This window comes from Pinus tabuliformis, chromosome X (genome assembly GCF_031772625.1).
Source record: "Pinus tabuliformis cultivar Carrire ecotype Pingquan chromosome X, CPIR1, whole genome shotgun sequence".
NCBI lineage: Eukaryota > Viridiplantae > Streptophyta > Pinopsida > Pinales > Pinaceae > Pinus > Pinus tabuliformis.
In genome coordinates, this window is record NC_142308.1 from 1,209,078,012 (window position 1) to 1,209,096,326 (window position 18,315).

The following is an 18,315-nucleotide window of genomic DNA, read 5'->3' on the forward strand; positions in this document are numbered from 1 at the left end:
ATCGTCCCTCAGGAGGAATCACCCACCTTCCACGAGATCGACAGTCACTAGGCTTAACGACGCCGGAACACGTCTCTAGCCTAGACCTCTATGTTGTGCGTTATGTTGCAAAGCATTTTTAGGTTCATTCAGTTTATTTTAAGTTGATCTTTTTAGAAGTTTGCCTTTCAAGGTTCACCGCGAGATGTATGATACAAATTCCTAAATGCAGTCTAAAGATGATAAGCAAGCTTTATATCTTTTCAACTTTGAAAATCCTAGCTACTAAGGGAAAAGAAAGACACCATCTTTTCTCAAAGAGCAGTAAGCACACTCTAATGCATTGTTCCTAAATCAAGCATGCAAACTTATCAAAATGCAAATGCACAATTCAGGTGTTTGTTTTCCGTTTTCTTAGTATTGATGCCTACAAAGAAAGCTTTTTGTACAACTTTGAATTTGCTTTTAAATGACAGATACAAACAAGTTTACTTTTTTCGATTACAACACTTTGCGATTTTCGAAATGAACAGCTTGTTTTGACACTTAAAAGAGACAAACTCAAACCAATAAGCAAAAGTAAATGTATAATCAACTGTAAACAGCCAATGAACTCTCTCCTAAGATCACAATCAACAGATCTGAATCAAGGGCTACAGGATGATTATTTCACTCATGCAAAGGAAAACTGTAAATGATGCCACAAACACATAAAAACACTCACAGTCTTTTTGTAAAAAAGGAGGCGGAGTTTAAGCAGAGAAAAGGCGTTATCAGACTGGTACCTATGCTGGTTACAGGCTGCAAAAAACAGAGATCAAAACAGGGCAACAGAGAGCAGAGAACCCCAGCTACACAAGGCAAGACTAGTTCAGCGCAACTTCAAAACTGTGGTTTTGACATTCAATGTAGGTAGCCTTCACGGGAACTGTGTTGAAATGCAGAATGCCTTCACAGCAGTTGCGCTGAAGGAGAAACTCTCGTTTCTCACTGGGTTCTGGGTCACAGATTGCTCAAAAATCAACAGTTTCAGGCCAAATCAGAAACACAAGCAAGGTATAATCAAAGGGATGCTTTGAGAGGGTACTAAGATCTATCACAAAGGATCATCAAATCATTTGTGAGTCCATTGTTCAGATCATAGACAAAATCCAGTGAAGGATCAAGGCAACAACTGTCTACTTTGCAACTGAGAATAGCAGAAGCAGTTCGATTGTTGCTGTTGAGTCTATGAGGTAAACAATGATAGAAACACAAATAAAATGACTAAAACAAATCTCCCCAGCGGAGTCGCCAATTTGTTGTGGGGAAAAATGCCTATGCAGGACGATCCTATCCACCTAAGGTGTGACAGTGCCTTAGCAACAAACAGAGACAACTATTCTGGTTTCTTCCTTTATGAAATGGGAAAGAAGAGAGATCAATGGACTTACCGGTGTCTTCCGTTTGTCCCTCGATCTAGATCCTCTTCTCTTTGGGTGTTCATAGCTACTTGCCTCCTCGCAAAACCACAAGAGAACAGCTACTTGCCTTCCTGCAAGATCACAAGAGAATAGCTACTTACGACAAGAGAACAGCTACTTGAGACAAGAGAAGAACACAACACAAAGGCAGATATTCATATTCATAAATGATTCAGGATTAGAAATAAATCAAATACACTAATGCAATCATACATCAAAGATACATCAGTATATAGGAGAAAACCAAGATAGCTTTATTGATAAATAATAAGGTTCAGGAAGAGATACAACCCAGAGGGCTCCAATCCAGCATCTCCTTCCCAGCATAATGGAATTCCTATCTTCACCTCCCTTCAAAGCATTAAGCACCCAATGATTCTAGTCTCAAACCAACAGCAATTCTTTGCAATAACAAAATTCCAGCCTCTGAATCTCATGGAGGAGAGATCCATATATAGATGTTTGGAGAGAGGATGAGTCAGCTTGAGATCCGACTAGTGTCCTCTCCCTCTGTTAGTTCTTGAGTCCACTTGGAGGTTCTTGCTTCCACTTGGAGATTTGGAACCTCTTACTCATCACCAGTCGAATTCCCTGAGGCAAGTGTCATTTTGGAAGCTTCCTGGGCTCTAACACCTTGAGGAATGAGTCTGCCACATGTCCAAACTCGCTCAGCGTAGGTAGCTAGTGTTGGAGTTGACATTAAACGCAGGTAGACAGTGGAGCCACTGACATTCAGCGCAGATGGTCAGTGGAGCAGTTGACATGATCCTGAATTGACTTGTTTTTGAGCAGTTTCAGGTGGAGAACTTCTGTGAATTGTTGTGGTTAGTTAGCCTTGTTCCTCTAGGGGTAGGAACAACATGTTTAGGGACTTTGGATCCCTTAGATTATGGACATTTCATGCTCAATGCTGTAAGGCACAAAAATGTCTATAACATAAGGTCAACTTGAATGCCTAGATAGCCATGGAGGAAACTAGTTATAGTTTCATTCATTCAGGAAGTGTCAAAATATTGTGACTCCCGCCTTATAAGGTTGATTGACCTAAAAAAATTGCCCTGGTGAATATAAAACTTTTATCCTCAGTATGATAGTATATGAAAATTCATAATAACATTATTTTGTTTCCTTAGGAAGTGGAAATAGTGAAATCGAAATACATAATCATGGTGGGCGTAGAGAACCCTGTTTATTAAAAAATTGGTACTAAAACTATTAAAGGAAAGTACTCAGACTAGAGGACATGATCGATATAAGTTATTCCTTAATATAAATAAAAATAAATGGGAGAGGACCAACAACCTCTATATCAGAATATGAGAAACAATATATGTAAACAAGATACAATTAAGAGAAAACTAAGCTTCAACTAGAGATTAGATCTAAATCCTTTATTAAATCCAATAACTTACCACATATAGAGACACCTCCGCCAAATTCATGCTCAGAGAGAAATAGAAACGCATAAATCGTTCCTTTATTGCTATATAAGGAAGTGAATTTCGAGCTAAGAGATAAGGTAAAGGAAATTGTGCATGCTAGCTAAACACATATATGATATGTTCTTAAATATCATCTTCGATGAAAAATATATTAAAAACACAAATAATTAGAGGTTCAACTTGTTTTGGGAAACCATTATTAAGAATACTAGTGAATATTGTTCAACCTCAAGAAGATGAAAAAATTTAACAATTAAATCGAATAATATGTTCAATGTTCATTAGGTAAAGCATGAATGTAGTAAACACTATGAATGAAAGATATGCAAAGAAGCTTGTCTATATCGAATACATATTAAAATAGAAGGGATTCAAAGTGTAATAAATCTAACTAGCATTTGCACCACATGTTGCAAAGAAAATGCCGTAAGGCAATGATGAGAAACAATAGCATAGAAGAAAGAAGTCAAAATTTTATGCAATTTTGTTTCTTTATTGATGTTTTTTTTATCATATGTTATGTTTCAGGGAGATTCCAACGGGGATATCTTCAAAATGAAGGATTTATGAAATTTTTTGAAATTGTTTTGCCCGGATTCCGACCACTTTTGGCGGTCCAGACAATTCCTCCGCCTCGATAGATGCCTCTGGAAATACCACGGGCGGCTCTGCTAGCTTGTGCTCATTCGGAAACAACCTTTGATTCTGGCAGTCACTTAAAGCGCCTTTTGACTATTTCACTCACTCTACAAATCTAGTCAACAGCTTTAAAACTTTTGACTATTTAATTGACTTTCGAAATTTAATCAACCCTGGCATGCTGGAGTAATTACAATTTCCACCATATGTTCTGATTGTGTTGTTTTCACCACACCCCTCTAATATTTGTATGGGTGGTGCTGGAGAGAGTGTTGTCCTGAGATTTTGGTTTGCTTCAGATTCCAACAATAAAGGGAATTGAGGCAGTCCGGGAACTATCGAAAAGATCATGGCTGATCCAGGTTTCGTCTCTGGATTTATTGGGCTTGGTATCAACAAAATAATCGACCAGATTATTGATCGCATAAACATTGCTGTTCACTGTCAGAAAGAAATGGCATCTCTGAAAGATCTGGTAGTGAAAATCAAGCCTATCATTACAGAGATCCAGCAATATAGACCAGATATAAACAGGAAGAAAAAAGATAAGTCTTCTGCTGTAAATGGATGGCTTAAACAGTTGGACGCCCTTCTCCAACAGGCATCTAAAATGGTGCAAACTTCCACAATACGGACGTGTGACATTATCTCTCGCTACCAAACCAGCCTGAGGATCAGGATTTTAATTTCAGAGATCAACGAACATATCAAATTTTCTCCTTCGGTTGAATTGGCCCTAATTCCAGAGCTACTAGAGGGTCAAACTCAAAAGCTCCAAGAGGAAATTGTGCAGATCAAGGAAAGCAGAGAAGCCTTGGCTTGTTCAAGTACTTCCCAATAGCCAAAAGGTACGCAACAATTCTAAGGATGGTTTATTACTTTGGCTCACTATTTCCCAAAGTCCCTCTTTTACAAGTCTTAGAAATGCACTCCGTACCCAAATAACCACACAAAAAAATGTAAGTTTGGGCGAAAATATGAACGAAGAAGAGGTAAAGCGATGGTTGAATCAGACAGTGTGTAGAGCGATAACTAGGGTCTCTCACACCACCAATTATTCCACATTATTAAGTCAATCCGGGATCGTTTTGTTCTTTCAAGGAGTAACTCAATCCGAGGCTGTTTTGTCCAAGTAATGCTCGGTAGTATAGCGTTCTAATGATTTGAAAGGAAACAAACACTAAGCTGTAACTAAACCAACTTAAAAGATAAAATCACACAAAGTAGTTGATCAATCAAGGGTACGGAAACAATAACCCTTCCCTTTAGAAACTGATAAAGAAAGAAACCAAAGCATGGACTTATAGGTCTGGGAGCTAGGCAGCGTCTTGCTGGGCTCACGACAACCTTAGGCGTGCTATCACGCAAAAGCAATAAAGGCAGATTAGCGAAAGTAAAATGGAACAGCAATTCTAAAATGGAACAGCAGTAATCAAATGGAACAGCAGTAATTAATTGGAACAACAAACTATCATAAACAGGAAACATCAATCATATAAATTGGAACAACAAACTCAAATGGAACAGCAAACTCCGATGTATGTACACGTTCTAGACTACTATAGCAATCCGAGAGTAATGTATGATGTGACTATGTTTCTAAACAAAGTGATATTATCTTCAAGCCTTTTATATGAATCCAATGATGATAACATTCATACCAATATCTTGCTATAGAAATGGATGCAATTCGAATAGATTCACTTTGTGTAGTACAGAGACGTGGGTTAAAGAACTTATTCAGATTCAGATATTAATTAGGAAGCATAGTCTATCATATAAAAGATATATCGGATTACTGAAACAAGAGAAATAAGCAAACCACACAAATCACCGTATGATACAATAGCAAGTGACCGTCGGAGCTGGGCCCTTGGCTACCAATGGTACACTGCTTAAAGTTACTTCAGATGCAGAAACGAAGTGAACACCAAGTCCTTTATATTGATTGCATTAACAAAAGTATACAAAATCAGGTCTTAACAAAACTTAATGATCAAAGTTGTTCTGAAGCTTGTAATTACAACAACAGTCGTCCCCCACGCTCGATGGTGTGGTACCTTTATATAACAGAAATGACGGAGATATCTAGATACAAAAGATAAGCTTAAAGCAGCGATCCCTCAGGATCGAAGATCCTGAGGGATTCGCTAATCGTTCAGTTCTTCTCTTTCCTTTCTTGCGTTCTCCGTCTCGGTATCCTGCGTTCTTTTCCTGGACTATTCAGCTCTAATTTTACTTGATCTTGTCCGCATCCGGTTCCCTGTCGACGGGACAGCAGTTACTTTCCCTTCGCTTCTTGTTTTTACTCGATGATTCCCTGTTTTTGCGTCCTTCTGCATAGAAAACATCAATTATTAGTGATTGAGCTTCGTTTGTCCATTTTCACACAATTTATCAAAACCCTTATATTCTTTAGACTCATAATGCAGAAAAGGTTAGAAATATTATTGAAAAACCACTAGATTGCTTGTCAAAAAGCATACCTTCCAAGTGCTCCACACAGTGCACCAGAGCACCGGGTTTATTCTGTTCTTAGATGATGTATGGGGATGGAATGCTGCAGAATTGTTAGAGGAATTAGGTGTACTGTGCCCTGTAAGGAACCACTCCACCTCCAAAGTCATTGTCAGTTCCAGGGATCGCGCTGCACTCTTAAAAACAAGTGTCGCAGATAAATACACAATAACAATGGAGGACTTGTCGGAAGATGAGAGTTGGAAGTTGTTTGCTTGTCACACTTTTCCATATAATAATGGAAATCTGCCAGCAAACATAGAAGAGGGAAAAGCCAAGCTTGTGTGTAAAAGGTGCAGAGGGCTTCCGCTTGCTATCAAAGTGGTTGGCAGGGCAATGGCCGGGAGTACTCATCCACAACAGTGGGAATGGGCTGTCCAAAGGCTGCCAAACGTGGATAGTTTGTACAATTGTGTTAGGTTGAGTTATGATGCACTCGGCTATGAGGATGCTGACTTGAAATTGTGCTTTTTATATGGAAATCTGCCAGCAAACATAGAAGAGGGAAAAGCCAAGCTTGTGTGTAAAAGGTGCAGAGAACTTCCCCTCGCTATCAAAGTGGTTGGCAGGGAAATGGCCAGGAGTACTCATCCACAACAGTGGGAATGGGCTGTCCAAAGGCTGCCAAACGTGGACAGTGTGTACAATCTTGTTAGGTTGAGTTATGATGCACTCGGCTATGAGGATGCTGACATGCAATTGTGCTTTTTATGTGTAGCTGCAAACATCTTGGAAGACGCAGTCGTTCATGTCCAGTTGGCGATTCAGGTATGGATAGGGGAAGGCTTACTTGCCAAGAAGACTTTGGAACATCAGCATCGACCCGCTTATGATCCATTCGAGCTGGGAAGATATTATCTCAACATTTTAGCAGATCGTTGTTTGATCGAGCCAATGATGAGAGACTTTGATGGGCAAGTACTCTGTTTCAGGGTGCATGATTCCCTGCGTGATATGGCAATCCGAATCGCAGAGGAGGAAGAAAATTTCTACTGCCGTGTGGGTAAGGGTTTGACAGCTGTGAATGAAAATAAGTGTTTGGGCCACATTCGGCTTTTGTTGAGCGAGAACAGATTGACTTCTTTTCCCCTAATCACATCGTCTACACAAATATGCTCATTGCTTCTCAGTGGAAATCCATATTTAACAAAGATCCCAACAAGGGTGATCAGGAGTATGATCTCCCTTAAGGGGTTCTCTTTAAGTGGGACATCATTGAAATCATTGCCAAAGAGTATTGGGTGTTTGGAGCAGCTAATATATTTGGGTTCAAGACACATGCCCATCAATAGGTTACCTGCATCTTTTACCAGTCTTGTAAATCTGGAGATCCTTGATCTTTCCTATTCTGCCATCCAAGAATTACCGTCCGCCATCCATATGCTGAGATCTTTAAGGAAATTAAGCTTGGAGGGATGTAGAGATCTGCAATTTCTACCTCCCAGTATCTCAGGGCTTACCTCTTTGGAGCATTTGGAAACTTATGGTTGCAAGGCTCTTTGGAAGAAAGATAAGGATACTAGATGGAAAAAAAACAGCTTCTATCAACAATTTGGCAAGTTTAACACAACTTAAAACATTACAACTACAAAATAATGGGGAAATTATTAGTGGTGGCACACTGGGAAAGATGACTCAAATGAACTCCCTCACATTGTCACTCATAAAGCTGGAAATTCTACCCAACGATATAAGAAACATGTCAAAATTGAGAAGACTGGTATTATTAGAATACTTTACTTGGTTAAAATGGATTATAATTTTTATGACTTTCAATATTTGGGCTATCTTAAATTTGCTGGTTGTCATTTCTTGGAAGAACTTCCACATCTACATAAACTCAAGGGTTTGAGGCAATTGGAGATCATTGAATGTCCTAGAGTAAGTTTGTTTCCAACAGAATTTGGTCACAAAGGAGCATTTCCTCTTCTGGAAACATTTTCTCTTGCTTTGCTACCTACATTAAAGGAGTTTCCTGTAATAGAGAAAGGTGCAATGGCTTCACTTAAAATATTTACTATAATGGCACGTACAACATTAAATATATTACCAGAGAGTTATATGGATCTGAAGACACTTCAGAAAGTAAGAATTTTTGGTTGTCCAATAAAAAATATAGGAACTAGAGAGAACACTAATGTAGAAGTGATGGCAATGTCTATGGTAGACATGGAAGAAATTACAAAGAGATATTCCCAATTGTGGGATAAAAGGGAAAGTTGGTTGTATGGTGAATTTTGGTGCAATGAGCTCTTCTTCTTCAAGTACTTCCCATGGCCCTGTTGTTCCAACAGGCTCTGCAAAGATGAAATTGATCGAAGAGCCCCTTATAGTGGGACAGGATAAAGCATTTTCGATTCTCGAAAAGCTGGTGTTGTTGGCAAGGGTGGATCCGGAAAAACTCTTCTTTTGAAGACGCTCTTCAATAGCCAAAAGGTACGCAGTAATTCTAAGGATGGTTTATTACTTTGGCTCACTGTTTCCCAAAGTCCCTCTTTTACAAGTCTTAGAAATGCACTCCGTACCCAAATAGCCACACAAAAAATGTAAATTTGGGCGAAAATATGAACGAAGAAGAGGTAAAGCGATGGTTGAATCAGACAGTGCACCAGAGCACCGGGTTTATTTTGTTCTTAGATGATGTATCGGGATGCAATGCTGCAGAATTGTTAGAGGAATTAGGTGTAATGTGCCCTGTAAGGAACCACTCCACCTCCAAAGTCATTGTCAGTTCCAGGGTTCGCGCTGCACTCTTAAAAACAGGTGTCGCAGATAAATACACAATAACAATGGAGGACTTGTCGGAAGATGAGAGTTGGAATTTGTTTGCTTGTCACACTTTTCCATATAATAATGGAAATCTGCCAGCAAACATAGAAGAGGGAAAAGCCAAGCTTGTGTGTAAAAGGTGCAGAGGGCTTCCCCTCACTATCAAAGTGGTTGGCAGGGCAATGGCCAGGAGTACTCATCCACAACAGTGGGAATGGGCTGTCCAAAGGCTGCCAAACATGGACAGTGTGTACAATTGTGTTAGGTTGAGTTATGATGCACTCGGCTATGAGGATGCTGACCTGCAATTGTGCTATTTATATGGAAATCTGCCAGCAAACATAGAAGAGGGAAAAGCAAATCTTGTGTGTAAAAGGTGGAGAGGGCTTCCCCTCGCTATCAAAGTGGTTGGTAGGGCAATGGCCGGGAGTACTCATCCACAACAGTGAAAATGGGCTGTCCAAAGGCTGCCAAACGTGGACAGTGTGTACAATTCTGTTAGGTTGAGTTATGATGCACTCGGCTATGAGGATGCTGACCTGCAGTTGTGCTTTTTATGTGTAGCTGCAAACATCTTGGAAGACGCAGTCGTTCATGTCCAGTTGGTGATTTAGGTATGGATAGGGGAAGGCTTACTTGCCAGGAAGACGTTGGAACATGAGCATCGACCCGCTTATGATCCATTCGAGCTAGGAAGATATTATCTCAACATTTTAGCAGATCGTTGTTTGATCGAGCCAATGATGAGAGACTTTGATGGGCAAGTATTCTGTTTCAGGGTGCATGACTCCCTGCGTGATATGGCAATCCGAATCGTAGAGGAGGAAGAAAATTTCTACTGCTGTGTGGGTAATGGTTTGACAGCTGTGAATGAAAATGAGTGTTTGGGCCGCATTCGGCTTTTGTTGAGCGAGAACAGATTGACTTCTTTTCCCCTAATCACATCGTCTACACAAATATGCTCATTGCTTCTCAGTGGAAATCCATATTTAACAAAGATCCCAACAAGGGTGATCAGGAGTATGATCTCCCTTAAGGCGTTCTCTTTAAGTGGGATGTCATTGAAATCATTGCCAAAGAGTATTGGGTGTTTGGAGTAGCTAATATATTTGGGTTTAAGACACATGCCCATCAATACGTTACCTGCATCTTTTACCAGTCTTGTAAATCTGGAGATCCTTGATCTTTCCTATTCTGCCATCCAAGAATTACCGTCCGCCATCCATATGCTGTGATCTTTAAGGAAATTAATCTTGGAGGGATGTAGAGATCTGCAATTTCTACCTCCCTGTATCTCAGGGCTTACCTCTTTGGAGCATTTGGAAACTTATGGTTGCAAGGCTTTTTGGAAGAAAGATAAGGATACCAGATGGAAAAAAAACAGCTTCTATCAACAATTTGGCAAGTTTAACACAACTTAAAACATTACAACTACAAAATAATGAGGAAATTATTAGTGATGGCACACTGGGAAAGATGACTCAAATGAACTCCCTCACATTGTCACTCATAAAGCTAGAAATTCTACCCAACGATATAAGAAACATGTCAAAATTGAGAAGACTGGTATTATTAGAATACTTTCACTTGGTTAAAATGGATTATTAGAATACTTTCACTTGGTTAAAATGGATTATAATTTTTATGACTTTCAATATTTGGGCTATCTTAAATTTGCTGGTTGTCATTTCTTGGAAGAACTTCCACATCTACATAAACTCAAGGGTTTGAGGCAATTGGAGATCATTGAATGTCCTAGAACAAGTTTGTTTCCAACAGAATTTGGTCGCAAAGGAGCATTTCCTCTTCTGGAAACATTTTCTCTTGCTTGGCTACCTACATTAAAGGAGTTGCCTGTAATAGAGAAAGGTGCAATGGTTTCACTTAAAATATTTACTATAATGGCATGTACAACATTAAATATATTACCAGAGAGTTATATGGATCTGAAGACACTTCAGAAAGTAAGAATTTTTGGTTGTCCAATAAGAAATATAGGAACTAGAGAGAACACTAATGTAGAAGTGATGGCAATGTCTATGGTAGACATGGAAGAAATTACAAAGAGATATTCCCAATTGTGGGATAAAAGGGAAAGTTTGTTGTATGGTGAATTTTGGTGAAATGAGCTCTTCTTCTTCAAGTACTTCCCATGGCCCTGTTGTTCCAATAGGCTCTGCAAAGATGAAATTGATCAAAGAGCCCCTTATAGTGGGACAGGATAAAGCATTTTCGATTCTCGAAAAGTTCCGGAAAAACTCTTCTTTTGAAGACGCTCTTCAATAGCCAAAAGGTACGCAGTAATTCTAAGGATGGTTTATTACTTTGGCTCACTGTTTCCCAAAGTCCCTCTTTTAAAAGTCTTAGAAATGCACTCCGTACCCAAATAGCCACACAAAAAAATGTAAATTTGGGCGAAAATATGAACGAAGAAGAGGTAAAGCGATGGTTGAATTAGACAGTGCACTAGAGCACCGGGCTTATTCTATTCTTAGATGATGTATGGGGATGGAATGCTGCAGAATTGTTAGAGGAATTAGGTGTACTGTGCCCTGTAAGGAACCACTCCACCTCCAAAGTCATTGTCAGTTCCAGGGATCGCGTTGCACTCTTAAAAACAGGTGTCGCAGATAAATACACAATAACAATGGAGGACTTGTCGGAAGATGAGAGTTGGAAGTTGTTTGCTTGTCACACTTTTCCATATAATAATGGAAATCTGCCAGCAAACATAGAAGAGGGAAAAGCCAAGCTTGTGTGTAAAAGGTGCAGAGGGCTTCCCCTCGCTATCAAAGTGGTTGGCAGGCCAATGGCCGGAAGTACTCATCCACAACAGTGGGAATGGGTTGTCCAAAGGCTGCCAAATGTGGACACTGTGTACAATTGTGTTAGGTTGAGTTATGATGCACTCGGCTATGAGGATGCTGACCTGCAATTGTGCTTTTTATATGGAAATTTGCCAACAAACATAGAAGAGGGAAAAGCCAATCTTGTGTGTAAAAGGTGCAGAGGGCTTCCCCTCGCTATCAAAGTGGTTGGCAGGGCAATGGCCAGGAGTACTCATCCACAACAGTGGGAATGGGCTGTCCAAAGGCTTCCAAACGTGGACAGTGTGTACAACTGTGTTAGGTTGAGTTATGATGCACTCGGATATGAGGATGCTGACCTGCGATTGTGCTTTTTATGTGTAGCTACAAACATCTTGGAAGACGCAGTCGTTCATGTCCAGTTGGCGATTCAGGTATGGATAGGGGAAGGCTTACTTGCCAAGAAGACGTTGGAACATCAGCATCAACCCGCTTATGATCCATTCGAGCTGGGAAGATATTATCTCAACATTTTAGCAGATCGTTGTTTGATCGAGCCAATGATGAGAGACTTTGATGGGCAAGTACTCTGTTTCAGGGTGCATGACTCCCTGCGTGATATGGCAATCCGAATCGCAGAGGAGGAAGAAAATTTCTACTGCCGTGTGGGTAAGGGTTTGACAGCTGTGAATGAAAATGAGTGTTTGGGCCGCATTCGGCTTAATCACATCGTCTACACAAATATGCTCATTGCTTCTCAGTGGAAATCCATATTTAACAAAGATCCCAACAAGGGTGTCAGGAGTATGATATCCCTTAAGGCGTTCTCTTTAAGTGGAACGTCATTGAAATCATTGCCAAAGAGTTTTGGGTGTTTGGAGCAGCTAATATATTTGGGTTTAAGACACATACCCATCAATAGGTTACCTGCATCTTTTACCAGTCTTGTAAATCTGGAGATCCTTGATCTTTCCTATTCTGCCATCCAAGAATTACCGTCTGCCATCCATATGCTGAGATCTTTAAGGAAATTAAGCTTGGAGGGATGTAGAGATCTGCAATTTCTACCTCCCAGTATCTCAGGGCTTACCTCTTTGGAGCATTTGGAAACTTATGGTTGCAAGGTTCTTTGGAAGAAAGATAAGGATACCAGATGGAAAAAAAACAGCTTCTATCAACAATTTGGCAAGTTTAACACAACTTAAAACATTACAACTACAAAATAATGGGGAAATTATTAGTGAGGAAACACTAGGAAAGATGACTCAAATGAACTCCCTCACATTGTCACTCATAAAAACATTACAACTACAAAATAATGGGGAAATTATTAGTGAGGGCACACTGGGAAAGATGACTCAAATGAACTCCCTCACATTGTCACTCATAAAGCTGGAAATTCTACCCAACGATATAAGAAACATGTCAAAATTGAGAAGACTGGTATTATTAGAATACTTTCACTTGGTTAAAATGGATTATAATTTTTATGACTTTCAATATTTGGGCTATCTTAAATTTGCTGGTTGTCATTTCTTGGAAGAACTTCCACATCTACATAAACTCAAGGGTTTGAGGCAATTGGAGATCATTGAATGTCCTAGAGTAAGTAAGTTTCCAACAGAATTTGGTCACAAAGGAGCATTTCCTCTTCTGGAAACATTTTCTCTTGCTTGGCTACCTACATTAAAGGAGTTGCATGTAATAGAGAAAGGTGCAATGGCTTCACTTAAAATATTTACTATAATGGCATGTACAACATTAAATATATTACCAGAGAGTTATATGGATCTGAAGACACTTCAAAAAGTAAGAATTTTTGGTTGTCCAATAAGAAATATAGGAACTAGAGAGAACACTAATGTAGAAGTGATGGCAATGTCTATGGTAGACATGGAAGAAATTACAAAGAGGTATTCCCAACTGTGGGATAAAAGGGAAAGTTGGTTGTATGGTGAATTTTGGTGCAATGAGCTCTTCTTATTCAGAAAGCTTAATACCATTATATGATTTATGATTTATGTTTTGGCCATTATCTTTATTTATTATCAAATTTTAGACAAAAATGTTTGACATTATAGAAATGAGCTTGATAAATAGTTCATAATTCTTTATAATTCTTTAGATTTTTATGACAATTTCAATTTTATTTTTTTATCTCGAACTTTAAAAAAAAACAATTTCAATTTCTTAATCTCTAACTTTAAAAAAAAACAAGAAGACGGAAATTCACTTGTACATGGCTATGAAAAAGGATGAGAAATAGCGGAGAAAAAGAGTGAATCTAGGGAAAAAGAAAAAAAACAGAGGGGTCCATCTCAACAGCTTTTAAAATGACACTCCCTTGCAAAAAGTAAATGTTTATTTGCAATGTCATAATGTATTAATCTTGTTACGGAAAAATATTCAATTGAATGACCAACCTCAAGGCCTTGGCCCAGTGAAATGGTATTCACGTCTCCATAGAGTAGAGCAGCTTCACATAGTTTTATCTCTTTGTGCAACTCTTTCAGATGCCCCCACTTCGGTTGCCTTATATTGCCTATAAGGATTACAGAGTACCATGATTATATAGAGGTATATATTTTATTTGTTTTTAGTTTGGAGAATGATTTTTATAGATTATTTTTAGCTAAGATACAAGGCTGTGAGGGGCACATCTACAGTAAAAGTCACTCAGAATTTACACTCAGCATCATCTAACTTAATAGAAGACCAATCACTTTACTACTTGGGCTAGACCACAATCCGGTAGGCACATAGTACAACAAATTAAGCAAATATGGAACAGAGTACCAAAATTTCCAAATATGGACTCACAATGGTTCCTAGCTTTTCTCATTGTGAAAGGATAATTGAACCAGACTAAATTTTCAGTGCTATACAATCATGGTGCATATAATCCCCCTCCTTACCCCCGCCCCAAAAAAACAGCACTCACACAGTTTCAGTGCAGACATCCAAGCCTTTTTAAGTGAAAGCTTATGCAAGAATCTCTCATCAAATTTACAATACTTTGGATGACTATTTGAATTTGAAATCTGCTATACTTCAGATTGTAGCAGAGGCTTCTCATAGAAAACTATACCGTCCACGCCCAATTGGATGCATCAACGAAAAACACATTCACTAATGTCCTCATAGATGAAATCACACATTCCTGTGGACGTTGCTGAGAAAGGAAACACATACATCAGAATTCTTTGTAGAATATACTGTTGCCTGCATATTCAACATAAGTTTGATGCCTACAGTCAGTGATTAGTTTCCATCTCAACAACTTTTAAAACGACACTCCCTTGCAAAAAATAAACGTTTATTTGCAATGTAATAATATAACAAATATTTAGATTTCAGTCACTTTCCTGAATATAATTGATTGGCAACTTGTGATAAGGAATCACCAACTTACTAATAACTACATGTGAATTATGTCATTGGAACTTACTTTTGAATGTAGGGAGATGCTAGTCATTACTTGAAGAAGAAGTAGTGTCCATGTGATGAAAAATATGTTCAGGACGCATGATGCTTTTGGAGCATACCAAATGTACATCAGTATGATTCCAGCCAGGGAAGCAGCATAGGCCATCGTTGACATTGTAATCACTAGGATCCGACTGTGTGAAATTAAATTTTCTTTGTTCATCAGTTTTATGCCATATACGAAAACTGGGCGATAAAATAAATGTCATGATAAGGAGAAAATGGATCTCAATTAAAGAACAAAAACTCTTAGATTTATAGCTTTTAAACAGGGGAGGTGAAAATTTGAATATGTTTTTGGATGCATTATAATCGATGTTTCCATGAGTTATAAAATTCAGATTTAGTACATTGGCATGTCAATTCAATATATAGAGTTGTGTTGAGCTGTGGAACAGATAAGGAAAGTTCTGTATTTTTAAGTTGGGATTTGAAGTAAAAAAGTAAACGCCCATCTTCTGCATTACTCAAATTTTCTTCACTTACTAGGGATGATTCTCGTATTCGTCGATATGGTCATGAGGCAAATATGTGTGTATATCTGTAGATAGACAGGGATTTATTTTTCTAATCCTACTTAAATGTTCTTGATTCTGTTATCTCCTGATTTTTGACAAGATCCAAGAAAGCAAACTCTAAACCAAATCTACATATTGGAACTAAATGATAAATGGCCATATGAATCTCAATTTAGGTATTAATAGCCATATGCCTTATCTGCATCTCGACTATTTCTATGTTTTTGAATTTCCTTATAGGTTATTTTACCTATTAACATAATTAATACCAGTTCGTCATCCAATAATTTTCCTTTTCTTTCCACTCTGTAAAAGGAATTTTTTGTCCAATCTAGGGATGGCTTCAGCTGGATGAAACTGATGGTAAAAAAATCTCCCAAACAAATTTTGGATTCAAACTTCAATTTTTTAACATATCCATCTTCCTTGAAATTAAAAGAAAAAAAACGGTGAACATGAGGGGAAAGAGTTGTACCATCGTTCAACATTTTTCTCCAATACCCAATATAATAATTCCCCCAAGTGATGAAATTGATCACACTGAAAAGTTGTATGATGAGAAATCTCCTACCAAAAAAAGAGACAAATTTTGGCCCTGGTTAGTATTCTTTAACAAGCAATTAATTTTAGCCTATAAGATAGAAACCATAATATCCATTTAGTGATTGATCAAACTATATCACCCAAATGTAACCAATGTAATCCTGAATTTACCATGGACAAATAGCATAGCATATACATATTCTCTTTTGGAAGACAAAGGTTATCTAGTCGTAGTATTTAGGTTAAAATTGCAAAAGACATTTTGATGACGTAGGTGATTGTTGTACGGGGGATTTGTTAGATATCACTGAACTAGTGAAACATTGCGTGAAAATATCACCAACCCCCACCCCTGGATTTGTCATCAACAGTTTTCTACAAATCAGCAAATGTAAAATTGATTCTCCAGAAGTTAATTTATCCAAGGAGATTGTTTGTGTACTTAAAAGGCACATTGTATCCAAAAAACGTGAAATGTAAAATTGATTCTCCAGAAGTTAATTTATCCAAGCAGATTGTTTGTGTACTTAAAAGGCACATTGTATCCAAAAAACGTGAAAGAAGAGAAGCATACCCGACACCAAATCTAGCAACTTCACCTGCATCAATAGTTACAAAGACGTTAGTTTATGATACGCATTTTATGAAGTCCATGTTTGGGCAATTTTGATGTCTAATTGCAATTTGCCACAAAGTCATGAAACCTGTCTAATTTAAGCAGAAAAAGAGTAAAAATTGGTAATTTGAACCAGATTTGGTATTGAAATAGATTGTTGAGAATCATTTTAAGTAAACTCACCATAGAATTGAATAAAAGCAGATGGAATAAAAAAGGGGATCACCATCAGAGCAATCCACATAAGGCTCTTCAAGGGCCACCATCCTGAATGCCATGAGTCACGACATTCATGCAACTTCGTAGTTCCAACTGTTGTAAGAAACATAGCGAAATAAAATACCTGAGGTGATGTTAAGGTAAACAGTTCAGACTCCAGAGGCCTATCGCTATGGTCCAATACTGTTGGGGAAAATAACGTGCCTTATTTGGGAAAGCTAAATTTCATTCGAAATTCATAATTGAAGCGAAAGAAACAACAGCAGAACTTTTGATACTTACGCTCGAGCTCTGCTAATGCATTGTTACCATAATCCCGAACCATCCAGGCTAACAAATTTGTTGGGAGGAAGATGAACCCGTAGACATTTCGTGCCATATGAGGGTTTGGACCGTTGCACAGCTGGCTAACAGAACCCAAATGGAGTGGGTAACGATATAGAGGACGAATGGAGGCAATGCTGCTTTGTGAATGGTGCAATAGGCCAAGGGATTGAGAGGTATTTATACAGGAATTTAGAGAAAGGGATTCACGAGGTATCGCTTTCGGTTTCATTACCGCCCAGAGGAGGTCATGGCATGTGTAAGTGACGTGGAAATAAGGAATGGTGGCCACGGGCTCTGCAGGATACAGAGCAGAAGGAGCCTCCATGTAACTGTATCGATCTTCGCCGGAGTTAGTAACCACGTGGAGGTATCCATCTTCGCTGTATAGTTTCTTCTTAATCTGACGGTTGAAGATGCTTCTATCGTCTAACATAGATAATCGATGGTCCATAATCGCCCACGGTAGCAGCTGGGGGTGTTGATTCTAGAGGGCACGCCTTACGGCGTAATTATGCTTTATAGGCTTCACGTCGGATTAACACATTGTTTCTTCAGCCCTAATGCGTTTCCAGAAAAAAAAAAAATAGCCAGTGATAAAATAACTATTATAGGACGTGAAATTTGTCAGGCCAGGCAGTAACTCTCCAAAGGCAGAAAAAATTGATTCGTCTGATTATTCCATAGGTAGGTTATTGTTATATACATTAGGAGTGATTGTTCAATTCATCTTTCGATGACTATTCACATTCCTGATTTATTTATTTACAAATTCCCCAATCATGAAGATTAGGTGTCAACATTCCCCCCCTTAATCTGAAGGGATGTTGGTGAGTCCAAGCATCATTCTGAATCGTTCAAGCTTTTCCTTTCCAAGTGCTTTGGTGAAGATGTCTGCAATTTTCTCATTTGTGGAACAATGACGGAGATGGATTGTTTTGGCCTCAACATGATGTCGAATCAGATGATATTTAGTATTGATATTCTTTGTTC

General features: G+C 38.5%; 1 protein-coding gene and 1 pseudogene across 1 annotated transcript; one reads left to right on the plus strand and one right to left on the minus strand.

Moving 5' to 3' along the window:
- The first annotated feature begins 8,604 nt into the window (after positions 1 to 8,604).
- On the plus strand, positions 8,605 to 9,258 carry LOC149144312 (putative disease resistance protein At5g43730). The gene has a single exon (XM_089452123.1). It carries the CDS (start codon positions 8,605 to 8,607, stop codon positions 9,256 to 9,258), a length of 654 nt encoding a protein of 217 aa, XP_089308249.1.
- Positions 9,259 to 15,034: 5,776 nt separating this feature from the next.
- Positions 15,035 to 17,776, minus strand: LOC149144313 (uncharacterized; annotated as a pseudogene).
- Between the last annotated feature and the right edge of the window lie 539 nt (positions 17,777 to 18,315).

Bases quoted from the DNA above. Each gene is read 5' to 3' on its own strand.
- LOC149144312 (XM_089452123.1), top strand. From the start codon at position 8,605: ATGAACGAAGAAGAGGTAAAGCGATGGTTGAATCAGACAGTGCACCAG.